At 47.1% G+C, this 26,396-nt stretch overlaps 1 protein-coding gene across 4 annotated transcripts; it reads right to left on the bottom strand.

Moving 5' to 3' along the window:
- Positions 1-8,200: 8,200 nt before the first annotated feature.
- GJA5 (gap junction protein alpha 5) lies at positions 8,201-24,573 on the bottom strand. Of its 4 annotated transcripts, none has more exons than XM_036924409.2 (3): positions 24,419-24,573; positions 14,564-14,645; positions 8,201-11,297 (listed from the first exon to the last, which is right to left on the bottom strand). In XM_036924409.2, the coding sequence occupies exon 3, from the start codon at positions 11,263-11,265 to the stop codon at positions 10,189-10,191; it is 1,077 nt and encodes a 358-aa protein (XP_036780304.2). In that variant the 5' UTR covers positions 11,266-11,297; positions 14,564-14,645; positions 24,419-24,573; the 3' UTR covers positions 8,201-10,188. The 4 variants fall into 4 exon arrangements, with proteins under 4 accessions (XP_036780304.2, XP_036780305.2, XP_036780307.2 ...); XM_036924410.2 differs by having other exon boundaries at positions 24,413-24,573; XM_036924412.2 differs by lacking the exon at positions 14,564-14,645.
- Positions 24,574-26,396: the final 1,823 nt, after the last annotated feature.

Genomic DNA, 26,396 nt, shown 5'->3' on the forward strand with positions numbered 1-26,396 from the left:
TGTGTCTTTGCTTAGGCATTGAAACTGTGGCTTTGATGATGTTCATGTATTTCCTCTCCCACAGATCATGACACTTGGCCCTTGCCTTTGACTGTGGGTTGTCTTTGCATATTCTTTTTTTTTTTTTTTTTAGAGTGACAACTTAATTTCCTGTCCATAAAGGCTTCTCTTTCTAGTATTTTATGTAGGAATAGATTTTTTAGTATTCTATTTATCACGTCTGATATGGAATGAAAGTGTGATATTCAGCTTGTGCTCAATCTACTCTATTGCCATAGAATTGGTAAATGCCTTTCCAAACAACTTTCCAGAAGCCCTCTCAGATCCTCAGGATACTCGACTATCCAGGATGCTCCCACTGGGGCCATCATGCCTACAGAATAGGCTCTCTGGAAGCAGAATGTGTTTATGTTGTTTATGCAAGATTGCCTATAGAACTGAAAGACTAATCTTGTCTCTCCAATATACTTGCAGGGCAGAACTAGTACTGTCCTTTAACCAACTCCTTAGCATGAGAAAGTGTGTGCAGGGGAGATGGGTAGGATCTCATAGCAAGCTGCTATCTATATGCATCTACAAATACATCCCTCTCTGATCTGCTAAGATGGAAGGGGCCGAGAGGACCTCATTAATGCTGCACCTGTGGGACAGAGCACAAGGCTAGAGAGGAGACATGTGATTGTTACTGGTTCTATCACTAACTAGCTCTGAGACTAGTGAAAATCACTTCATCTCAGCTTCTAAAATGATAAATGATAAGATGATAAAAGCAGTTTATAATGGCAGATTGCTTTCTTTTTCACTCATGAAGCAAGTATTTCAGAGACAGCCTGGCCTGTGGAGAGATCTGGGTTCTGGTCCCAGCTGTGTCACTAACTCTGACTCACTGGGTGACTTTGGGCAACACACAAGATGAAAGTCCAGGAATAAAGATTTCAGCTAAAGAAAAGAAAGAAGTTTCTAATAGAGCTACCTGAAGATAGAGTGGGCTGTTTTGGGAAATGGCATCATAATAGCTAACATTTAATAGGTTATCATTTGATACTATGTATTATTGGCTAAATTTACTCTTTATAGAAATCCTATGAGTTAGGTGCTATTACACCATTTCATAAATGAGAAACGAAAGCTCAGAAAGGTTATATAAGTAGAAAGCTCAGCCCTGACCCTAGGTCTGTGAAACCAGGCTGACTAAGACCAGCCACTCTACTGCTTTGCCAGTAGAAGTGCTCAGGAGAAGCTGGATGACCACCGGCCACAGTGGAGAGAAGGTCACAGCTGTAACCAGGAGGTTGGACTGGATGAATGTTCAGCACTGAGGTTCTAGAACTTTTAATTGTCCAGGGCTCAGTTTCCTGGAAAATGAGAGTTAAATTTGATTGCTAGAGGCCCCTCCCTGTTTTAAAATCCTATGATTCATGTGCTTGGGACAGAGAGTGACAGAAAAGAAACGTCAAATGTACTCTCTGACATCCCAGGGTTTAGTTGCCAACACAAGTCCTGTGTGTATGAACCCAGCTGCTCACGACCCGGTGCTTTGCTGGATGGGAAGGGAAAGTCAGCAGGGTGGATGCCAAGTGTTAGAAGGAATGAGTGGGGGTCTTAGAATGGCAGGGTCTAAGTGGGTGCCAGGAAAAAGAATCAGAAATGGTGCATGTTTGAAAAGCCAGAAGTATTTCCCTTTGAAAGCTTAGCTGCCACCCGAGCAGCTCTATCCACACCCTGACAGCTCCCAGACCCAGCTATCAGAGGGCACCTTTCACTCTTTCTAACCAGTTGAAGAGCTCTGACTGTCCTAAAGTCAGCACCTCCACGCTCCTCGTCTCCTGCCTGAGCCTAACACAGGAGGCAGAGAGAAAGGTCACCCCCACTTTGTCTGCCTCCCACTGCTGCAAATGTTAAGATAGGGGTCCTGACGTGTGTGTGTGTGTGTGTACAGTTATTTTTTATTTTCCCAAATCCTTGAGACTATTTTAGATATGGGGAGAAAAAGAGACAAGTTGATAACAGCAGAGTCCTTGATTAACTGGGGAGGGGAGAACAAGTTCTTTCTATAAGTTCCTTTCTAAAAGTTTAAACAAACTTGGGTGGCTGTTATGGTTTGTCATGGTGGGTAGGTGGATGGGAGAGTGGGGATATCCCAGAAAGAGGGACACAGAGGTATGACAGCAGCAGCTTGGATATTTCCCAGGAAGAACCTCCAGACCTACTGCCTGGGGGAGGAGAACTCTTTGGATAGATAATTGTATAATCACACAGTACCTGTTGGAGCCCAATCGCCCTTCCATGCTCTATGGAAGTTTCCACCAGTGCTATTTCACCACACACAAGCACTATAAGGGGAGGAAGGAAATGCGCTTTCGGAAACTAGTTTGCAGATAAAGTGAGGCAGTAGAAGACAATGTGGTATCCAGGGAAATGAAAGAGAACAATTTCAGTTCAACTTGGCAGATGTTTTCTGGCATCCTCTGCCTGCCCAACATTATCCTAAGTGCTAGGAGGCCCAGGGTCTTGGAGGTAAAGATCTATCCATGCAGACCAAACTAACACACAAGAAACTAGAGGAATCCTGTAAGTGCTGAACAAATACTATCAAATGTCAGAAATTTTGACCTACACGTCTATGCTTGATCTACATTACGCTTGCTACTAACCCTGATGCTCCAGGCTTGGTCTGAATGACACACAGTTCTGAGCAGAGTGAGGGCAGCTAGCTTTCAGATAGGAACCACTGGCTCAATCTGGGTTCCCCAGGAAGATGAGCCTGAGGCAGAGACTGATGAGGTAACACTTTATTAGGGTGTACTGTTCCAGGGGCCACTGTGGGGAACAAGTGGAGGGAGACAGGGAAGGAGGCAGAGCCAATTGGAAGACATTCTGTCAAGTGGGGCACTGTCAAGTGGGGCTGGTTGCTCAGCCCAAAGGACCACACACTGGAGAAACCTGGATCACCAAAGTAGTGGGGGCAGAGGGGGAGGAAGGGCCCTGTCTCCCACTGGTCAGAGGTTTGCCTTATTGCAACCCAGAGGTTGCATTCTGGGTTGCTCAAGTTTGGCATAGGTAGTGAGCAGAGTTCTACCACTGTGTCACTTGAGGAGACATGGAGGGAGGTCAGATGCACCGGTGTGAACCTAGTCCACACCTACAGGCAGCTTGAACAAGAGGCTGGCAGGCTGAGAGGACTTGAAGTCATACATAAAAGGATCCACACACAAATACCTCCTACCCCTCCACTGCATAACTGTCGCCGTCTTACACAGCTTTCCTCTCTGAATCCCCGGGCACTATGTGAGGCACACAGCAGACCCACACCATACTTTTGTTAAATAAATGAATGGAATGAATTTTGTTGAGTCAGTGAATTCATGGTCACTGAGACCTGACTTCCTCCTCTCACCGCCACCCCCAGCACACACCCAAGCAGTCACCAGTCAGTGGCTGAGGCTCTGTGTCCTCCCGCTTCACCCCTGGCTTGGAGGAGAGCTTCATGGACCCCACGGCCTCCCAGCCCTTGGGGTCTTCCCTCCGCGGCACATTGATGTGCCTCAAGTTCAGCTCTGATCATCCCACGCCCCAGATGCCCAAGGAAACTCAGTAGCTCCTTAGAGCCTGCAGAGCAGAAGGCAAGTTTTCAGGAATCCTCTAAATGGGTGCTTCCCACCTCGGCCTCCCCTCCCCCCTGGGCCCCCTCAGGCCTCCTCCCAGTGCCTACAGCATATTCTGACCTTCCGTCACTGATGTTTGGATCCCTGCTACTCCCTGCCACTAAAAGTCTTCTCTCTACTACTAAAAAAATCTTATGCATCTGTCACAGCCATTCCAAGTGACAACTACTCTGTATAGCTTTTCCTGAGCTTTCTCTCTCCCCAGTGCCCACCTTGCTCAGAGAACCTGCACTGGCATTTCTCCTGTACTCACCACTCTGAGCTTCTCCCTTGCAATACAGCATTATTCTCCTCCCCTACTAGGTCTGAGCAACTGGGGGCAGGCCTCCCTCTCACGGACAGCCTCCCAGACTGCCCAGGCAGTGCCTGGCCCAGGGACCTGCCTTGATGCAGAGCGGACTCTCCACACGCAGGGCACTGAGGGTGGGCAAGAGCTCCTGGGTACGGGTCATGCCTCCCGCACCCCCTCCCACGTGCTGGCAGACCCTCTGCTCTCCCACTGTTGGCAGCCCAGACCCTGGGTGGGTGCCTTCTGCTAATCTTATTCCATTTAAGGGTGGCAGGCAGAGCCCAGACAAAGAAAAATGTTCCCAGGCATGAGCACTGTGGAAATGAAGAGAGGCAGCCCCTGCTGCCACCCCAAGGGGACACCAAATTTAGCCCAAAGGTTGAATATAAATATATTCTAAATTTTTTAATTACAAAAACAACATGATAACATAAAAATAGTTAAGAACACTAGGAGAGTTCAAGCGCCCCCACAGACCCACCGCACTGGCCCAGTTGCTTTCATTTCGTTTGTTCCTTTCAGGTCTTGGATCTTATAAATACTTATTTTACGCGTCGTAATCGTGGTGTATATACAGTTTTGTATCTTGCCTTTTTGCTTAAGAACATATCAGAAGTACTTAAAAGACATATGTTGGCAGGGAGATGATTATCTGAATCTTAGTTCTACCACCTCCGGGCTGTGCAGGTTACTAAATCCTTCCATTCCATTATCGGTAAAGTAGGGCCAAATGACCTCATAGGATTATTATAAGGATTAATTGACAATTCATAAAATCTCTTTGCACAGGGCCTGGAACACAGCACTTAACAGTTGCAAGCTTGTTTCATAATTATTACCAAAATATGTGGGTTTTCTTTAATTGACTTTACCTCAGCCAATGACACCCTACACAGATTTTTACATCGGTTTCCAAATGTGCAATTTTACCTCGAACAAATGTAAGCTTAAACCCCTCAAAGTTATATTTTAACACACTTGAAAATAAATTCCAGGAAAGGAAAAAAACGACTTTCCACCTTGCCCTAAATACCCACTGTTATTTGAAGAGTAGCGGCTGCCAGAGGAAATTTAGCACTGGCCAGGCCGCAGAGCCCAGGGCAGGGAGCTCTCCTCAGCAGGTTCCTGCCTGGCTTTCTGTTTCTGAAGAATCCCGGGATAGCAAGTAAATGTGCTCTACCCCATAAGGGTCGTGAATCAGGGCAATGGAAAAGTCAGCCAGGTTAGAAAGACAGAGGGGCCTTCAGCCTTGTTTCCAGGCCATGCCGCCTCCCCAGGGCTGCACGGGTCTTAGGTGATTGCAGAGCAGTATTAGGTTCCATGCCCAAGATCGTCTCCTCACCCACCACCATGCCTCATGCAGTGCTTGCAGTTCTCATTATTAGTTATTCCTTTGGTTTAGGGCTTTGCAGGCATGTATTAAGTTACATATGTTACTGGCAATAGCCTCATTCATCAGCACCTCATGGTAATTCTGTGACGGGCATCCACCTTGGGCTCTGTACAAGACTCTGTCCCTGTGCCTTGCCTAGTAACCCAGCCCCGAGGATGAAGCCCTGCTCTGACCATGCCAACTCCCTCTTCTGAGTCCAGAGGTCTTGCTCCAATTCCAGACTAGGGCTGTGGCCCTGATGCCAGCTGAGATGTCCCCAGGGGTACCTGCCAGCCTGGGGTCTTGCACAACTTCTGCGGCCTGACTTCCCTGCTGACATGCTCCCCCTCCTTCCTCATCCCGCCCCCTTCTCTAGGCACTTGACATCTCCCTGTTTTGACTCTGATGCCAAGGCTCCTCTTGACCACACCCTGCCGGCTCTTTCCCAGTCCCTTTGGATGCAGTCTTCTGCCTACCAGCCTGAACTCTCGGGTATGGGCCTAGTTTAGAAGACCCCAAGAGTGTTAAAAGAATCAATATTGGTGGAAATAATAGCTGCAACATCAAACAAGGCTTTTTATAATGTCAACTTATGACACTTAGTTGCTTTAATTAAAACCTTTTAATTGCTCCCTTCTCTCTGTCCCTTGAGGCTTTTGCTGAAAGTATGTGTGTTTTATAACAGGGGTGCCAAACAGTGTTGTTTTAGATGCCGTCTATGTGTTGCCTGAATTCTGTGTCTGTCAAGGACATTGGACCAGCCTGAGGTCAGGGACAGCCACTTTCTGGGGTTTCCTGGAAGGAATTTGGGTTCTCCTACTTGGGTACTTGTCCTACACATTAGTGGGGCTGGCTTCCTCTCAGCTGTCAGATCTCAGCTTCAATGTTACTCCTCAGAAAGGACTTTCTGCTCATCCTATCTGAAGAAGGGGCCTACCTCTGCCTTTGATAGCACCCTATCCATTTCCTTTTTGGCATTTATCACAATTTATAATTATTTTGATTGTTACTTTGTGTTAGGGTCTCTGCCCCACTAGACTGTGAGTTCTGAAAGGCTAGAATCCTGTTTTATAAAATTGTATTCTTAAAAGCTAACATAGTGTCTAGCATAAAATAGTGCTCAATAAAAACTTGTTGAATGAAAGTTTTTCTCTTTTCCAGTTGAAACAACAGTAAAAAAGTATAGACCATACCCATCTCTGACAACCATCAGGTGGCCAATGAGAGGAAAGACTGTTGATCTTATTGTATTTACATACCTATCATTTGTAAATTCTGCTTATTATCTAATACACGGATTGGGATGTGTGCAGCTTATCTTTGTCACCCACCTCTAGCCTCGCTTTTTTCTTCATCTCTACATCACAAAAGCAGTCCTTCAAGACACCTGCAAGGCACCTAGGGTCCTTCTGTTTTTCTCTCTGCCACCAAAATTTGCTGTATGGAAGAAATCTGAAGCTCATTCATACTATGATTCTTCACAGAAATGTTTTTAGCATTTAATCACTTAAACACTTTAGCTATGGGAATGAAACACTAGTGTTAGAAATTATAGTCTTATCTGGCACTGGAGGAAGGAAATTAAGGGAACAGGCCTGTGGGGGCCTACAACCCAGAGTGCATTCACTATATTACTACACAACTTACGCTCTTCAGGGCTGAACCTTTAGAGGGGAAAGGAAGAGAAAATGAGAGTAGATACATGAGGTTGATACCTTATTCACTATAAAATAAGTCCCTTGGCTTTTGTAGTCTGGGTGTAATATAAACTGTTAAATGTTAATAGCTATGTTTATAAAACCATGAGATGCACTGCTTATTTTCTAGGAGAAGAAATGGGTCCCAGGTGATTTTTCCAGTTGAACTATTCAGGCACTTCTGGGCTGAGCACCTTACCCTTGGATAGATGCCAGATGTACTCCTGAGTCTCAACACAAGTGTCATGCGTTGTATGATCTCTTTGCAAGTCCTGTTTAAAAGAGCATTCCTACCCTGATGAACAAGACAGACTGGTAGTTAAGACAACACTTTTATTTTTCTCAGTCTTTGTTTCTTTCTCTAGTAAATGGCACTGGTTTGTTGGTAAAAGGCTGGGTGATCCCTTGATTCTTTGTTTGGAGCAAGAATCATTTCTTCTCTTCCAAAGAGATGTGGTCCCAATTAGAGAGTCCAGAGAGAAGCTGCCCCCTCTCGGGGAACCTTCCTGGACCTCAGTTTCCATGTCTGTAAAGTGGGGATACTATGACCTATTTTACAGGTCATCCCTGAGGCCCTCACTTCTCTAAAACCTTAGCCATTCTTTAAGGTCCAGGTCAGGTCTCTCCTCTTCTATGTAGTTTTCTCATATGTCTCACTTCTGGGATCCTTATTCTTAAACTGATAGTAAATGAATTCCCATTTAATTCTATCCTGAGTTTTTCCTCTGTATGAGTTAATTTGATTACCTTGGGTAGATTGTGAGCTCCATCCAATACCTGAGGTTTTCAAATACTATGTATTCAACATAATAACAAAATGATCAAGATAATAATAACAACTATAACCACAATTACCATTTAATGACAGACTATTATTTCCCTGGCACTCTGTTGAACTCTCTACAGTCTCTCATTTAACAACCCTATGACATACATATTACTAGGCTCAAATCACAGATGGGGAAACCAAGGCACAGAGATGAAGTAGTTTTGCTGGAGTCCAGCTGTAAATCAGCAGCTGGGATTTTAACACTTCTATGCCTGACTCCAGAGCTCTGTGCATTATGGGCTGACTGACGGGTGAGGTCCAAGTGCTTCTGCTCTCCCACCAAGTCTTCTTGCTGTCCTTCTCTTATAGTCACAGCATCAAGGTGACACAAAGGAGAGAGAGCTGTAAGGCCATATTTTATTAGGACAAATTACACATATTATTTCCTTTTTGCTTCCTCAAAGTCCCATCGTCAAAGGCTGATTTCATAAAATTTCTAATCGAAGAACACTAATTTCCCAAAATACATTTCCGAGCTGTAAGGAATGTCTTTTTGTTTTGTTTTAGAGAAACAGTCTTAATGCCAGTGCCAGATAATAGATAAAAAGGGGTCCCTGCCAGGGACCTGGGATGGCCAGTCATTCTTCCCTAAGTGGCAGCCCAGTCAGTTCCCTCTACCTCTCTATCTGTTCCTTCTCTCCACCCACCAATACCATCCAAATATCAGCAGAGGAGCCTGGACATGAGCAGGTGGGGGGAAGCCTTCTTCTGAGTCTTCACCCTCCTCTTTCCCAGCTTCTCCTGCCTGCCTGTGCAGGCTGATGACACTGAAAACAACGAGGCTCAGCCCCTCTGCCAGGCATCTGCAGGGAGGTCAGGAAGACACAAGTTTCTCCAAGGTTTCCTCCCCTTACTTCAGGACTCCACCCCCAGCCCTACCCTATCAGCATACTTGCTCAAACGCACATACACGCACAATTTTAAAAGAAATGATCTCCCTTTAAGATTCAGTATCCAATTCTGAATGTCCTTTACTTTCATCCAAACTGGCAATCAGTTATTATAGATGGACTGATAGATAAACCAGGCCAGTCCCTGGGGAAGGCAGGGCTTCTCTGCAGTCCCCACTGCTATATAGCAGTCTCATCACGATCACCAGGGACACATAGGAATCTCTGCTCTTAAACAAGGGCCCTACCAAGAGAGGTGAAGATTCCCTACTGCTTCCATGCCCCCACCTAAACCCTCCAGGGAGAGAGAGATCTGGGGCCTCCATAACTGTCATTACACCACCTCTTGGCACTCTAAATTGGCAGTCAGCAAGGGAAATAAATAGGAGGGATGATAAGTTTTCCAGTATTTTCTCTCCTTTTTCATTTTCATCTTCACAGCAGAATTATTTTTTCCCAAGGGGAATTTGAGAAGCACAAAGCTCTCTTTGTTTTGATAAGAACCTGGGGAAGTTCATCTGGCCTCCATGCTAGTAATCTGGTCAGGATCCCAGAGGACATGGATCCTGGACATTCTGGGCAGACAAGGTCATTAGGGGAGCCCTGGGTGAGCAGTCAGATGGGGAAGAGAAAGGACGGCTTCTATCATCGGGCTGAACTGTAAAAGAACTGCAGGATGACAGGTGGTTTGTGGCAGGAATTCCAGTAGAGTCTGTGTGATTCCCTAGGGGACCTTGCACCCCCATAAACTGGTTGTATAAGCTGGCAGAAGGAAAGGCCGCAGTATCAGTAGGGTAGTACACTTGCCAGGGGTACATACCAAGGCACTTATAAAGTTGAGACTGCTGGTCAAGTTCCAAAGGTCTCTTTTTAAGTAAGACTGAGTAGAGGGAGGGGCAGCCACAGGCAGCCCAAGGTGACTTCACTTCCGTTCCAAGGTTTGTACCCATGGAGACCACAGATTCAGGTGTACATCTAATGCAAGTTCCTTGATTTATGCTCTTTATTGGCTGGGAACTTGAGCTCTTCCTTGCAGAATGAAGGGTAATGAAACCAAGGAATCCATAGGGACCTAGAGAACCCATCTGGAACATGGCCAACATGTAGAGAACCAGCCTATCCCCTTGGCTATCCTCTAGGCAGGATTTGCCATGGTTCCATTCCTTTCCTCTACCCTGTTGACTGAGTAATGTGAAAAGCTTCACTGAGTATACTGGGAAGGGGCTGTGGGTGGGATAACAGCCTGGGTGGGTAGCCGTGTCTCTGACTGCCCCTGCAGAGCCCTGGTCATACCTTCTGGAATTAATGAACAATGCCATTGAGACCAGGGGCTCAAAAGGAACAGAGAAGTGATGCGAATGAGAGCTACGGGGTCAGAAGGGACACATCTCCCCTCTCTGAGTCGCCACTCTTTCCACCTGGTCCTGGTTCCCCCACGCACAAGGGTCACACTGATAGGTCATCTGACCTGGCCTTGCTGCTGGCCTTACTGAGACGACGCTTGTCACTCTGGTAGCCATGGGGAAGGCGGTGACCTGAGGAGACTCCGTTGGGTACCTCAGGCTTCTGGGCATAACGAATGTGAATGAAACCCTCCCCAGGAATCTGCTCCTGGCCTCGCACTTGCTCAGTGGCCAAGTTGTCTGTGTTCTGCTGGGAGGCCATTTTGTTATTGAAAGGACTGAAGAATTTCCCCCCAGGCACGTTCTCCAGGCACTGACTGAAGTCAGGGGGTGGTGTGCAGCTCTGGACTATGTGAGCAGAGGGGCCAGGAAGCTGGCACTCAGCCAGGCCCTGCCCTGACTTGACAAATCGCTGCCTGATTTTCTTCCAGCCCAGGTGGTAGAGTTCGGCTAAGCTGAGGAAGAGGGACAGTCCTGCCACAGCCAGCATGAACACAATGAAGACATTCTTCTCTGTGGGCCGAGATACGTAACAGTTGACCGGGTGGGGACAGGGACTCCTGCGGCAGACATGCAGAGTGTCCAGGAAGATCCCGTAGAGGAGGTACTGCCCCACAATGAAGGCCACCTCCATGGTGGTGCGGATCAGGATACTGCACACATAGGTATTGAGCAGGGTGCCCTGGAGGACAATCTTTCCATTCACTTCTTCCCAGCAGGATATCTCTGTCTTTTCAGCCACTGGGTACTCATAAGTGCCAGCACCCCGGGCCTCTTTGGCCCTCTCGGCCTCCCGTAGCCTCCGCTTCTCCTGCATGCGTACCGTGTGCATGGCGTGGCCCATGTACACTAGGGACGGCGTGGAGACGAAGATGATCTGCAGCACCCAATAGCGAATGTGGGAGATGGGGAAGGCTTGGTCATAGCAGACATTCTCGCAGCCCGGCTGAATCGTATCACACTGGAAATCAGCCTGCTCATCCCCCCAGGAAGACTCGGCAGCAGTGCCCAGCACCAGCATGCGGAATATGAAGAGGACAGTGAGCCATACCTTGCCGATCACTGTGGAATGCTTGTGTACTTCCTCCAGGAACTCTCCTAGGAAGCTCCAGTCACCCATCTTAGCTCAGGTGAAGACAGATACCAAGACTTCTGCAAACAGGACAGAAAGAAAGAGAGAGGGATGCTTCTGCAAAAGTCTGGAAGGTCCAATCATGCTCTGGGATTCCAGTGATCCATACCAATGTGTTCTTTCAGAAAGTACAACTTAGAAGTCAAATTCACCTAAAAAGCTCCTTGTTTTTCCACCCCCGGCAAAAATAAAAGGAGAGAGAAGATTTAAAGAGGTCATGTTAGCAAGATTAGAGCATGAATCCCATACTTTAATGGATCTAGAAATCTATTGAGGTGTATGTGACAATGTGGAGTCTGTGCTGTTACCCCCAGAGATTCTGTGTCAAGAGGCCTGGGGTGGATCTGCAGCAGGCAGCCCAGCTCCTTCTAATGCAGGCACTCCAAGGCCTCACCTGGAGAAATGCCAGCGTCGGGAGGGAATGTGGGCCTGGAGTCTGCAAATGTGACGCTGGTCTTTTACCTCACTGGGTCTGCAGAGTGGGAATGGAAATAGCCATACCAGAAGGTTTTGAGGGTGAAATGAGATGACGAAAATCATAACTCAAATGTTCCATATGTTTGAATGGCTGTCAGGTGAAAAAGAATTGTTATGGCTCCAGAGGGCAGAACTAGGCAGAGGAGGACAGAGGGTGGGAGAGGCGAATCTGGCCCCTCAGGAAGCAATCTTTAGCAATCAGAACTGTCCAGCATGGACCAGCTGTACTGGGCAGTGGCAAGGAAAAGTGTGTTGTGTCACACCCACTGAAGGTATCACAGATGAGTGCTCGGGTTCCCCCAGCCGGTAAGCAGCTGGTTGTGCTGACCTCCCATACCTCAGTGCAGTGTAACCCTCCCAGCTGAATAACTTGGGGTTTCCTTCTGCAAATGCAAGGTCCCCACACACAGTCCTGCTCACCCTCACACCCAGAATAAATGCCCCAAACCTTTTTCTCATACAAAACCTTCCCTCATCAGGCTCTTGTCTGTCTCTTCAGCCCCATCTCTGCCTGTCCCCATTAGTTCCCTTTGTCCAGCCATGTCAAGTCCTGGAGGATTCCCAATGCCCTCCTCCCAGCCACCTACAGGCCCCCTCACCGCTCGCTGAATCCAGTGGACTGATAGATGGGCCCTTTAAAACTTACCCCAGTCATTGCTTCCTTCAACCCTCCCTGCTGCCTCCATCTGAGCCTCTTCAGCTCCCATGGTGGTGCTGGGCACACTCAGTCCTCTCCTAGCACTTGCCATCATACTTTGTGATCCTCTGCCTATCTGTGTCCTTCCAGTAGAGGCCCCTTGGGAGCAGGGATTGTCCTTTCCTCTGTATCACCATCACTTGCCCCAGAGCCTGGCCCAGAGTGAGTGCTTAGTAAATATTACTGAGTGAATGAAGGCCGAATTGGCAGGCACCGGGGTTTCCCAGCCAGTGGCAAACCAATTCCCTGTTCCTTGTCTGCATCCTTTAGCAGGGTGAACAGGCCAGGCATCACTTCCTCCGTCCCCACCGAGGTTCGTTCTGGTCAGTGAGGTATGGGGAGAGCCTAATGTGGGAGAGTGCTCTGGGAAATGTGTTTCCGACCCCCAATAAGTGAGGAGAGAACAAAGTCCTCCCCACTCCTACTACTTCCTGCCTGTGGACAGGGTTGTGTGGGCCAGGATGTCTGAAGCTGCCCAGAGAATCTCCAAACTGCCAGCCAGGGCCCTGAGACTGCTCAGTCAACTCCTGAATCTCCTACCCCCAGAATTCTTACTTGATGAGCAACAGATGTCCTGATGGCTTATGCCTTTAACCAAACCTATCTAGCAGGATGAGCAAAAAAATTAGAAGGGAACTGAACATAAATATTCCCTCATTGGAATCAGACTGAATGAACCTTGGAGACTGTCAGGTTCAAACCTTGACCTTCACATCTTTGCTGCCAATGTATCCCTGGTTCCGATTTGAACATTCTTCATGCACATGAGGATGGACAGGCCAGGGGCACCGTATTTCATGGTCCAAGCCTCCTTGACTCTTGAGCCAGTTGCGTGACAGAGGCTAGTCTCCTGGCCTGTTGTCTCCCAGTATCCCCATTCCGTAACCCTGAGAGTCTGCCCTAGGGTCCCTGGGAATGAAGGAGTCCATGAGTGAGCAGGAGAGACCTTATCTTTTTTACCCCCCATATCAAGACCCATTCAGGTCTTGAGGTCTTTCCTCTGGTTTGTGAAAAGGCAGATGGTGAAGGGTCCCCTCCCTTGGCCTCCAAATGTGGACAATTGTGGAGCACTTATTCAAAAGGAAAATGGCTGATTAGGTAAGAGTTTGAATGATCTGTCATCTCTTCTGAGCACGTGCCGTGGTCAGCACCTTCAGGGTCATCCACACAGGGGCAGGGACTGGGATGCGGTGAGTGTCTACGAGGAGGAAGGGGGAAGGGGAGGGAGGGAAGGAGAAAGGAGAAGCAGGTAGAGGAAAGACAAGGAGGAGTTAGAAATAGAGAAAACGAGACCATGTAGCAGTTAAGAGAAGACAGTCTGGGCATTAAGTCAGTCAAGTTCAAATCCCTGTTAATACCTGCTGAACTTGGAGAAGCTCCTGAATCTGTCTCTCGATTTCTCCACTTCCGAAATGGGGGCACTATTATTTAGCTCGCAGAGGGTTATGTGGCGATGTATAGAGAGTACTTAGCACAGTGCTCAGCATATAAAACTAAAGACTAAAAGGCAGCCGCTGCTAGCAAGGAATGCTGTGGGGAAGGACAAGAATCGGAGAGAGAAAGAGAAGTAGAGAGGCATATATTACAGTGGAGAAGGGAGAAACAGATGGAACAGCAGAAGGGGAGAAAGAGAGAGGGAAACGGAGATGGAAATAAAAAGAACAAGAGAGGCAGATGTGACATTCTTTCAGAATATGGGGCCTGTTTCCAAACTGTCCTCAATCCCTGAAGACTTGATTTCCCCTTAATTTTCAGACTCTGTCACTCATTATTTGCAGGTCCCCAAGGGAAGCATAAAAATAGTTCCAGGCAAAGAATGTCATATTTTGGTCTGGTCTGCCAGAATGCTTGACTGCTGGCTCCCTCACCTGGGGTCCAAGGATTCCACCTGAAGGAAGTAAGGCACAGGTGCAGGAAAGGCCATCGTGGGGTATCAGAAAGACACTGTTAGAAAGAATACCTCACCGGGAGGCAACAAGAGAAACAGCGAGGAAGGGTGGAGGGGGCAGACCCTGTAGGCTGGTGGCAGTAAATTAGGGGAAAGCCCTCTCATTTGTGACTTCCTGGATGATTCAGGCAAGATCAGAGGTACTCAGAATTGCTACCACTTACCAGAAGCTCAGTTTATAATATGAAAGGTCCCTGGCCGAGGTCAGTTTCCCAGCTGCATTTGGGCACAATGTAGGGCTACAACCTTAGCCAAAGAAACGTGAAGATTAGATTCTCCTGGAGTTTACTGGGTGTATAGCATATAAAATGCTTTGTAGATTATTATCTATTTCTTGGCAGGAAGTGTGTTAGGAGGGGCAAAGGAAGCTGCCCATGCCATGAATAAATTTTATCAAATACAGTGGTAATGTTCCTCACTGCTTTAGCTGTTATTGTCACTGGCTTCCTACTGCTTATACAGTCCAAACTCTTTCACTTGCATTTGAGACCCTCCACAGTCAGCCTCACACCATCTTTTCCCCCTGTTCCCCTCACACACTCAATATTTAAGTTATGTAACTTCCATACATGTATACATGGCCCACAATTTCTCACCTCTCTATCTTGTCTCCTAGTGTTCCCTTTGCCTATGAGTCCTTCCCTTTCATTCATTCATTTAATAAGTTTACTGAGTGGTTGCCAGGTGCCAGGCATTATGCCAGGCACTGAAGATACAGCGGTTAAAAAGACAATTAGTCCCTGCTTTTACTGAGTTTAACTGCCTTTATTTCCCTTAATTAAGGGGAGAGATCAAATATTGCAATAAAGCACAGTGTGTGTTAAGGAGGTACAGCGCATTCTGGGATCCTACAGCAGGAGGCTGACTCATTGAGGGACGGGGGAGGGCCTCAGCTTAGGGTCCCCAAAGAGCCCTGGGCAATTGAATTCTACAGCCTTTTGCAACTGAAACAAGTTCTGAAATCCCCAGGGCAAAAGGAGATGGTTCCTAGAACCTGGACAAGCCCAAGTCTGACGTTCTTCACTCCAAAACCTTCAACATCCTCTTTAAATGTCTCATGTCCTGGGACAAAAAAATAACTGTGGAACAGTCACCAGATAACTTGTTTGTTCATAGTAACATAGCACTTGGATAAGAGAGAAAAGGCCAAAGGAAGGCTTTTGTGTATGGCGAGCATGGATCATTTTATTCCTTTACTTCACGTATTATATGGCTAGAAATAAAAGCCAGGTATCCACAGTCCTGTCCAGGGCTCCCTCTTGTGTTGGCTCCCTACCCAACCAACGTTTTCAAAGAAAACCAATTTAGAACAACCTAGATTAACATAAACTCACAGCCAGGACCTCTTCCTCTGACCCCACAGATCTAAGTAGAAAGGGAGAACTCTGCTCAAATTGATCTCAGCCCTCTTTGATGTCTCCTGAACTATGAAGATCTGAATTACCGTCCAGCATATAATTACCACCCAGGACTCCTACACTTGATTACATGCTGCCTTACACTTTCCTCCAGAAGTTTCTTGTCTCTCAGCCAGTCTGCAAGTACTTTTTTCAGCCCCTACTATGTGCCAGCATTATTCTGGGTACTAAAAATAATACTCAAAAGGTACCAAGCCTGACACATATTAGGCACTCAATGATATCTGTTAAATTAAATCAGGCACCACTCCTCCCCTCAAAGATTTAACAGCTTTCTCTCTCAAATGGGTAGTAGACTCATCAGAAGGCTTGCCTTCTACTTTGTAAACTTACTGCATTAGGTCTTAAGTGCTCTCATTAAGTATGTAGTAAATGCTTTTGTAATAATTGAAAAAAATTTGGTCGAGCAGTAAGATTGCAGGGAGGCTCAAACCTTCCTTAAGTCCAGCAATAAAAAATAAAACCTTACACACTGTTCAAAATTTCCTTCTCCTACATTCTCTTGTTGACTCCAAGAGAGGGTACCATATTTGTTTTGTTCAAGACTGAATACCGTCAAGACTACAGATACTCAGTCTTTATTGTTGAGTGGATGAATCCTCATAGCCAGTTTGTGGGATGATGTTTATTGCCCCTGATTTGCAGGAGGAAATGTATACAGCTGATAAGAGACTTGTTCAAAGAAACAAAGACTGATGGGGACAGATCCTGGGCTTCCCTCCAGAGTTCCTCATCAAGTCTGGTGCACACAGCAGTTACCTTCCACCTCCCATCCAAGGGTGGAGCCCATCAATTCTTATTTCTTTCCCTTTGAAACTTCAAAAGCTCCTGGTCACCTTGGGTCAGTGAATGATTTGAGACACGACTTTGTCATCTAGTATAAAGACCTGGGGATCAGCTTTTATGCAATTGAGCAAATATTTATGATGCTATTTGCTGTGACCAACACTGGAAGGGATGCTGAGGGTTTGATGGAAAAGTATAATTCAGCTCAATTTCACTAACATTTAATGAGTATCTTCTTATGTGCTGAAAGTTAGGGACCAAAAAGTTGGGAAGACTATATTGCAGGGCCTCCCTGACTGGTGGGCTGTACAAACACAACCAGATGTGGTGAATGCTAGGATAGAGGTAAGCACAGCAATGCTACACAAATGCACAAAGGAATACTGGCCCTGGCCAGGGCTGGGGGCTGACTAGGGAGGGCTTCCCGGAAGCGGCAACCCTTGAGTAGTACATGATATTTGTAGAGGTGAGGTGCAGAAGAAATGAGAAAATTCAAGACAAAGACAACTACATGAACAAATCCACCAAGTGAAAACCAATATGGTTTTAGAGGACGAGGAGCAGAACAGAGAGGGAGAGATTATGGAGGGCTTTGGAGGCCATGCCTAGGAATTTGGAGTAGTTCTCAACCCATGTGATAGATGATATTCAGCACATGACTTGCTCTGGTGCCCAGACCTTAATTCTGGCAAAGCCCCGAGTGGGGTGAGGATATAAGGCACTGCACGCTCAGATGTCACCCCGCTCTAGCAGTCCTTTAGTGATGGTGGCAACACCAACTTGGCAGGCTTCAGGTGACAGGTGCTGCACCCTCAGCCGACCTACTCAAGAAGGCCTCTTGTAAGTGAATAAGAAGCCACTGGGGTGCCCTGAAAATTATCTTCTTTCTGTTGATTTTAGTTCTGTCTTTTGGAGCCACACATAACAGCCCTTCTAATATACTATTTAACAACAACTTTTGTGTTCCCCTGAGTCAGCAGCTGGGCCTTGGGCTGAATTGTAAAGCCATTGGGGTTTCAGAAACATAATGAGAATCATTTGCTCTTCTGGCGGCATATTATCTCTACAACTCAACACGGAGCTTCTTGAAGCTAAGCACCATGTCTGTTCCTCATGGTATCCTCCCGCTGAAATCCACCTACCCCTGCTTACCCCTGAGTGCTTAATATTGCGCCTTGCACCTCTACTTTCCAAAAACAACAACAGTGGATGAATTATACAGTGTTTAGGTCACTCAAAACACCTAATACTTATAGAGAGGCCTCCCTGGGAAGCTGGCTTCGGGGCACCTACACAATGACTTATGGTGACCAGACTGCCAGAGAGACAGAAGCTCCTGAACCTTCCGTCTGCCTGTGAGAGCCCTCCGCTTGGCTAAGCAGGACTGGGTGTGTCTAAAGCAGAGACTCGGTAACCATGATTATTCCTTTTCTGCTTCCTCCCCATATATCACTAGGGAGCTCACCCAAGCTTGTCAAAATTAGATTCTTAAGACCACTCCACAGAGTCCAATTCTGGACAATGACACATGTTCTGAACAATATCTAATAGACCCCTGGTTCTCAATAAAAGCTGTTATTCATAGAAATGATAACAATCCCTTGGGCCTGTGATATAATTCCACTCAACATACAGTGGAATGTGGCACAGGGCAGGGTTGACTTGCTTTCTAATTAAGAGAATTCCATTGTAAAAAGACCCAAAGGACCTCACTTAAAGGATGCCTAAGACATATTATCGCACCAGTACTGTTCAGTTCAAAAAGTGTTTATTGAGCTCCTGTGCTATGCCAGACACCCAACTTGGCTTTATAAGTCAAGTGCTAAGTATAAGCATCATCTCAGAGCTCTTTTGTACCTTACTCATTACAGTACATTTTTCTGATTTCTCCTTACCCAATGCTTTCTCCCCAAAATGGATACATAGGGAGAATTATACAAGAAAGTGGCCTTGATCCTCAGCTACCTCAATCATCTTTATTATCCTTGGAGATTCTCAGCTCCATTTTCCAGTTTACCCAGAGTTACCCAAAAAGAGAATTTTTAATATAAGTGATAATAATAACAACACTAATAAAATGAGCTAACACCTAATGAGACCTTTCTACGTGCTGGGCATTCTGCAAGTTTCTTGACATCTATTTTCTCATTTGATCCTCACAATAACCTGAGGAATCGGGGCTCTCCCCATGCCCCTCTACAGGACTCAGAGAGGGTGACTTGCATAGACCACTTGAGATGACTTGCTAGTGAGTGGTGGAGTCTTGCTAGTAAGGCCCAGTTCTCATCTTGTTGAACAGTGCTGCACCTGCCATAACAACGGAGCTAGACTCTGTCTAAATCTCCTCAAGTTCCTGTCTCTGAAAATCCTGGCCAGCTAGGCTGGCCTTTTACATAAGATGATGGCTGCAGGTTTGTTTGTGACACAGCTGTTGGAACTGGGGCTGATCTGTAAATTGTTGGGGGTGTTGGAGGTAATTCTCACATGTAGAATGTCCATCCTTTCCCTGATTTAGGTTCAGGGTAGCTGCCCCAGCCTCAGGGAAGACTACCAGGCATATGACAGGGCTGCAGCTATGGACCTGGGCAGTACCGGTCTAGCACTTGGAGTCTGGTGGGGGCCTACCTGCCCCCCTGGGCCCTAACCACTAGAGAGGGTAGAGGGAGACAGATCAGAGAGGAGGAGGAGACAGATGGGGGAGAGGAAGTATCACGTAGTTTTCCTCTGACTCCAGCCAATGACAGATAATTAACTCCTCTTTAAGTTTACTTATTTTATTCTGGCAAGGACAGAATGGTACACTCGGAAACACCCTGTTGGCAGACAGTTGCTTCAAAGCTTAGGAGGTGGAAGGGAGCAAAGTGGAGAAAGGGAATTATGCTAGGATAAGTAATTTTCTTCCTAAAATGTAGGAAGAAGAAATATTTATGAAGAGTGCATGAGAGATACTCAATTACAATGAAATATTGGGAGGTCTTTATTAATAACCCCACAGGGGTTGGTTAATACCTATGCAGTTATTAATGAAAATTATATTTATGAAATGCTTCCATTTCTTTATTATTTCTACCATCTTGACATAGATTCATAGCACTGTAGAGCTGAAAGAAATCTAGAGATTAGTCAAACTTGTTTTTTACAAGATGAAGATTAGGGTCCAGGGAAGTTAATAGTAACAATAGACACCACTAAGTTGAGTGGTTTCCATGTGTGAAGCATTTTACAGCTATACCTTAAGCCTGCTAGGAAGTATTATCCCATTTTACAACTGAGAAAACTAAGGCCCCAAGGTCAAGTAACCTGCACAGTCACACAAGAAGCCAGTGCTGTGCAAGGGTCTTGAACCTGATCTGCCTGACCCCGAAGCCTGCCTCTCTCTGTGTCTCTGAAAGGGCAAGAAAATCAGAAGCCTTAGGGCTGCCTGACAGCTGGGGACAAACATGGGACCAGAACTCCAGTCTGCTCACTCCCCACACAGGGCTTTTCCCACTTTCCCAGAAGAGGCCCAGGGCTTTTCCTGTTGGCCTCTGGTTATTGGCTGGCCATCCCTTGCATGAGCTGTTCCTAGAATTAATGATTACATTGAGGCCCTCAGCCCACAGTGCGGGGTTCCCAGACTGAGGAGCATCTACCGCCATTTGGCCGGGATTCACATATAGAAAGTTATTTCCTTTTTTAGCCACTAAGTGCTCTTGGCTGCAGCAGTGTCTACTGCCAGGTTCTCAGCTAGCCAAACACCGGGCTCTGGTGTTCCATTGATGTCAAATCATAACAAGAGCAATGGAAACAGAAATAGTTAGATGGTGGGGCTCACGGTTCCTAAGGAATGCTGGCATTTGAACCATGCCTCCATCACTCTCTAGATGGGTGACCTTAGTCAAGTCATTTCATCTCTGGCTTCCTCCTCATCTGAAAAAAAGGGAATGTTTACTCATGGGGATTGAACAACTGGTGGGTTTGTGGAGGCACCTAAAAGGTATCTGGCACATATCTGGGGACAATAATGTTAGTCCGCTTTTCTGACATTTCTAAGGAAAATTCCTCTCAAGCATGAGCCAATGAGCCAATATGTTGCAGAATTTAGCAGGGCAGTAGGCTGGTTAGAGTGGCACAGCCGGGGTTCCCACAGGGCAGCACATGCGGAAGGTGACTGCCAGAGGCGAGGAACACACAGGCAGTGGGAAGGATGTTAACTTAACTGTAAGTTGGTTATTTCCCTGAGCATGAAGACCCTCATAGGCAAGGGTGGAGAGGAAGGGAGGCGCAGGGCCCACTGAGATCAGGCCCCTCTTCTTCTCATAATTGGTCCAGCCTGCTTTGAACCTTTCTTTAACTCAAGCTTTTGGGCCTGGAGATGGACTTCATATGAGGCAATATTATAAAATGTGTGCTTCCTGTAATTCATTCCTTCTGAGAAGCTGCAGCACTGTTGAGTCTAATCACCAATCTGAAGGCACATCAGCAAGGGCAGGTGGGAAGCCGGCTCAGGTCTACTTGGAAGAGAAACAGAAGGTTGTCTGCTCTGAGCTGAGGGGAAGGGGTGGCCTGACCCTTAACCACATCTGCCCGCTCCTGAAGTTCTGAATCCTGAAGACGTGAGGATTAAGATTCTAGAAGTCCTCTGTGAATAATAGCCTAGTCAGAGAGGTTCTTCCTGGTTCCAGCTGTTTCTTTGTGACTCCAGATAAGACACTTCCCCTCCCTGGGCCTCAGTTTGCTCATGTGCAAAACAAAGCAGTTGAGCTTGATGGTTGCTAAGGTCCTTCTAGTTCTAAGTTAGAACACCTGGGGAGTTTGTGTCTTGCCCAGTGGGACAGTATGGCAAGTTAGTGGCAAAGCCAAGAGGCAAATCCAGATTTTCTGATGCCCAGATTAGAGGACAGCAAAAGTAATGCCAGAAAAAATTCTATGGTCATAATGAGCAAGCAGTACCTTTTCAGAATTATGTGTCATGGTGGAAAGGCTTTTGCATCTAATAAGATGCAATTCAAAAAGACTTGGGGCAAGGACCAGGTGACCTGGATTCCATTCTATGGTTCACTGAGCACTTACTATGTGATAGTTATTTTAAATGCATTATTTTATTTAATCTTCATAAAACTTTATAAGGAAGGTATTTATTAACCTCTTTAACAGATAAATAAACTGAAGCTCAGAGACATTAAATAATTTGCCTAGGGTCACACAACTGAAATTCTAACCCAAATGTGACTCCAAATGCCCAGGCTCTTCTTTCTGCCCTACTCCTGAGTTAGATAGACTCTAAGATCTTTCTGTGCTGTTTCAGTATCTCCGATTCTGAGACCTCCTGATTCCCTTTCCTTAGGAAAGTGGGTGGATTTGTGAAGGCTGAATTTTTCTTGCTCATGATTTGCTACTCTTAAGAAACAACTGGTTCACAAAGTGGCATCAAGCTGTCATTCAACAGGAGCCCACAGCCTCTGACTGTAGAAAGGGTATCAGCTTATTTTCTAGGAGACATGAAGCTTTCCTGGAAAAATTAGCATCTCTCCCCTTCAATCAGCTCAATCCTTCAGCCCAAGGTTGGGTCAGTTCACCCAGAGAGCTGCTAGAATCCGCAGTAGGTGAGACTTTCCCTGAGACAGAGGGAAGAGACTGGGCCCCCGGTGCCCTTGGCCCTGAGGGCTGCAGGTCTTCTAGTACCTGTCCTGATTGGTCCACAAAGATGGGCTCCTGCCTTGTTTAATTGGCTGGGCCCAGAGGTGGGCTGGTTCATACCCAAGAGGCCAGGCTGCATGTGTTTAGCCCTGCAGGCTGCTTGAGCCTCTAGAACCCTCCACTACATGTGCCCCCACTAGCCAGCAGAGATGATGTAGAGCAGGTGAGCAGGTGGGTGTCACTACCAGAAAAAGGACTGTGGGATGCTTAAGTGGAAGAAGCAGGGAGGCTTAGGGAGAAATTGAGGTCAGAAAACACAGCCAAGACAGAAGTCAGAAGAGCCCTAGCTGTGAGTGAGCAGAGTAGGATGTTTTCCCAGCTGAACTGGCCCTGACTCACCCTGTCGTCTCCAACAAGTCACTTCCCTTTCTAGGCCTTGTTTTCCTTATTTGTCAAAGAAGAGGTTGACTGGTAATCTAAGGGAACTGTTCCAGTTCTAATGGCTGAGGACTTCGGGCCAGTGTGAGGAGAGGGGACAAGAGTAAGGTAGCTAGGAGACAAGAGCCATAACCAGTCTCAGGAGCCCAGCAAGAACCCATCTGGGTTCCAAGGCAGTGGCAGCGTAGGGCGACATGACTGTGTTACTGCCGTGGCTCTGTGAACTCCATGTGTCTGGGTGAGGGGACACCCGGAGAGTGCCAGTCTGGAAGACACGGAACACACCTCCTGGTATTCTCTGCTGTGCATGTATGGCCATTGGGGCTGCTCCTTGTCAGCTGCTAAGTGAGGAAAAGGCTTGGAGAGACGGCCAGCGGAGCAGACTCCAAGCATCTCTGCTACCCTGGGGAAACTGCCAGAGAGTGGAAAGTTCAGAGCTGTCCCTAGAGAGCAGTGAGTCAGGGTCTGGCTGGGCCATGGCTCTGGGAACAGTGGGTGGAAGAGATGGAGGCTGCTTGGCTCTCTGAGAGCACAGCCTACATACCAGCTTGCGGCCCACCCCACCAGGCAAATGGAGGTGCCACACCTTCACACGGGCCTTGGTCTCTTCTCTGCTTTGTTGCACTTCTCCCAGGTCTGCTGACTCCCTGTCCAGTGCTCCTCACACCACCCTTCCTTCTCTCAGGCCAGACAGACCCAGTGTGCTGAAGCCTTGCTCAGGAAACAGCCCAGTGAGAAGCTGAGGAGTGAGAACCAGGAATCCCTCCATTATGACAGGATGCTAGGAGGGGAAATAGGGGGAAAACAGAGCAGAGACCCAGTAAGGATGTAACATCCTTGTGCCTGCTTCCCTTTTTCAGCGATGCTGAGATGCGTTTGGTAAAGAAACATGCCTTGTACAAAGTTACTGCTGAATGGAACTGGAGGGATCCTTCTACTTCAGATCCCTCATTTAAAAATGAGGAAACTGAGGCCCAGAAGGGGGAGGTGTCCGGCTCAAGGTCACACAGTCACTCAGCACCCCAGAGCCCAGGTCTGTTAGGCCCTGGGTCTAGGTTCTTTTGCAACATGCTCAGAAGAGAGGCCAAGGAGCTGACAGAAACCTTTCTGTCCTGCACCTGCTACCTCACCCCACACCAAGGAGGAAAGGCGGCCTCCAGTGGGCACCTGTCCCCACCTTCCCCTATGGGTCTCACCAGGCTTTCCTCTAACAGCAAGTGGCAAGCCAGATTGCTCAGAGTGCACAGCGGGGACATGATACTCTGCAGGAAACTAAGCAGGGAATATTTTTAAACCATCCAACATGCCTTAGGGGGAAAAAAATCAAAACACTCCCCTAGATGTTACAGAAAGCATTTCAAAAAAGATTCCAAGCCTAGAGGAAGCACCATAAAACAAGGATGATTTCAGTTTTAAAGGGCCAATTTCCATCTTAACAAAAGTGCTTGGAAATGGACTGGGGACCTGCTTGTTAGATGCCCCTGGAGCACTGCACCTCCCCAAGGCAGACAAAGTCCAGGGCCCTCCGCTCACATTTCCACAGCTCCTCATACATCCAAAAGACAATTTATTCATAAGCTGTCCTCCTCACTGTACACAAATGTCATCATCGCAGGGAGCAGTGAGAGGGGTGGTGAATAAGCCCACAGGTACGGAGCAGGAGTTTTGCATGCTTGCCAGCCTGGAATTCAAGGCTCTGTCTTCTGGCTCCTTCCCATCAACTGGTAGTTCTATCTCTTAAAATTCACGTACCCTTACCTTCTACTCCTCCTCTCTGGAGTTCCCGCGGGCTTCCTCCTCCTCGGCCGCCTCTTCTCCGGCTGCCCACTGTTCTTGCTCTTGAGCCTGTCAGTTGTTCCTCTCCCACCCTCTTTTTAATCGGTGTCTGTCGCCCTCCCTCCTCCCACTTCTTCCTACTCTCTCTCCCCACCCCCTTCCCCCTCAGGATCCCTTCCTCCCCTCTCTCTTTTGTGCTCTTAGAATCTTTGCTCATTTAAAAAGTTTTCTCCCTCCACCTCCTTGCAGCCTTTCCTCAGCGGTCTCCCAGAAGGAGTGGAAGCCCGCCTCCTCCCCGGCTGCCCTCTGCTGTCACTGTCCCCGCAGTCCCTGCGCTCGCTGGCTCACTCGCTCGCCCTCAGCTGGTGGTGCACCGCCTCCAACCTCTGCCTGCTCGCCCCTCTGGGGAGCCGTCTCAGGCCCTCAGGCCACGGTGTCCGGGGGCATCAGCGGGAAAACTGGCACCACCCAAGAGAGCTCTCTGCCCATCCTTTTCCTGTCATCAGAAAAAAGGTTGCTCAGTCATGGAACAGGTCTCCCTGGGACCTCTACGACGCCCACATCAGCAAGCTGAGCACCAGTGGCGAGGAAACATGGTCTCACAAGTCAGCACCACCAGGGCCCCGAATAGACACGAGGGGTGACCTGAAGCTCCCAAGGGCAGGAGCAGGGCATCCCACAACCCCAGGATCAAACTCTCTCCCCATCTCCTCTAAAGAGAAGAACAACACCTCTTGTGAGCCAGGCACTGGGGTGAGGGAAATATATCTTTTAGTTTTTATGTATTTATATTTTAAAAATAATTTTATTTCACTTAATCATTCCAATTTTCAGTTCTACAACATAGACATTTCTACATTTCACATTTGAGGAAAGTGGGGCTTGAGAAATCAAGCAGCAGGGTCATGGTGACCCAATCAGTAAATGGTAGAGTCAGGATTAGAAGTTTCAGCCAATGGTGAAAGCACACAAGGTCTCTCAGCTGCAATAGAGCCAATGAAGTAAAATTGTGCCTTATTAGATCACGTCACATGAGAGCAAATTTAGAAACTGTGAGGCATCTCTCCACTCAAACTCCCCTCATTCACAACTCCTTTTCTCAACTCCTCAATGTAGGCACTTAGCCATGCATCCAGTTGGAGTATGGTAACTTCTGACGACAGAGGTTGCTATGAGAGAACTAAAACCAGGCAAAGCAATTACCAAGAGCCCACAGATTGTGAGAGTGGGACGAAAACCCCAGAGATCATCTGGAACAGCCAGAAAAACTGAGGCTCAGGGAGTCAAGGTCACTTATCAGTGTCATGCATTAAGGTAGGTGGCACAGGATGCACTGGCTGCTCTGAGGCCCAGCCTGTGTAAGTGGGAGACAAGGGCTGGCCCTTGTCCACAAGAAGTTGACATTGTAATTGCAAAAGAGAGCTATTTGGACAAAACAATTATTATAAATGGCGGTGTTCTGTATGTATTTGTCCTCAGTGCATAATGATAGGATAAAGTACTAAATTATATAAAGGAAAAAGAATTTGAAAATTAGGTTCATATAGAGTGATTTCTTTGTTGTGAAGGGGAACCAGAAAGGCACATTTATTAAAGGCCTTCTAGGTGCCAGGTATTCTCACCTCCTAACACTAGAAGACAGATACTATGTTATGGTTTCCATTTTACAGAAAATTCAGACTCAGAGATGTTTAGTAAATTGCCCAAGATTATTCAGTTAATATATGGCAGAAAGGCCTGCAAGTAGGAGCAAACAGACCTGCAGATGCCACAAGAAAAATGGGCTCTAACTCTGGCAGGAAAAGTTTTGTTTGGCCATAACAATGAAGGTGGTGTAGCATGGTGTGAGATTTCCAGGAAGGGGTACACTCACCTTTTCTACAAGTCTCTTAAAGATGACATTTTGAAGTTGCTTCTTTTGGCTCCTCCTTAAAGGTAAGAGGGCAAATGAGGAGACCTT

This window comes from Manis pentadactyla, chromosome 4 (assembly GCF_030020395.1).
Source record: "Manis pentadactyla isolate mManPen7 chromosome 4, mManPen7.hap1, whole genome shotgun sequence".
Classification (NCBI taxonomy): domain Eukaryota; kingdom Metazoa; phylum Chordata; class Mammalia; order Pholidota; family Manidae; genus Manis; species Manis pentadactyla.

Coding starts and splice junctions, on each gene's coding strand:
- GJA5 (XM_036924412.2), bottom strand. CDS start 11,265: ATGGGTGACTGGAGCTTCCTAGGAGAGTTCCTGGAGGAAGTACACAAG.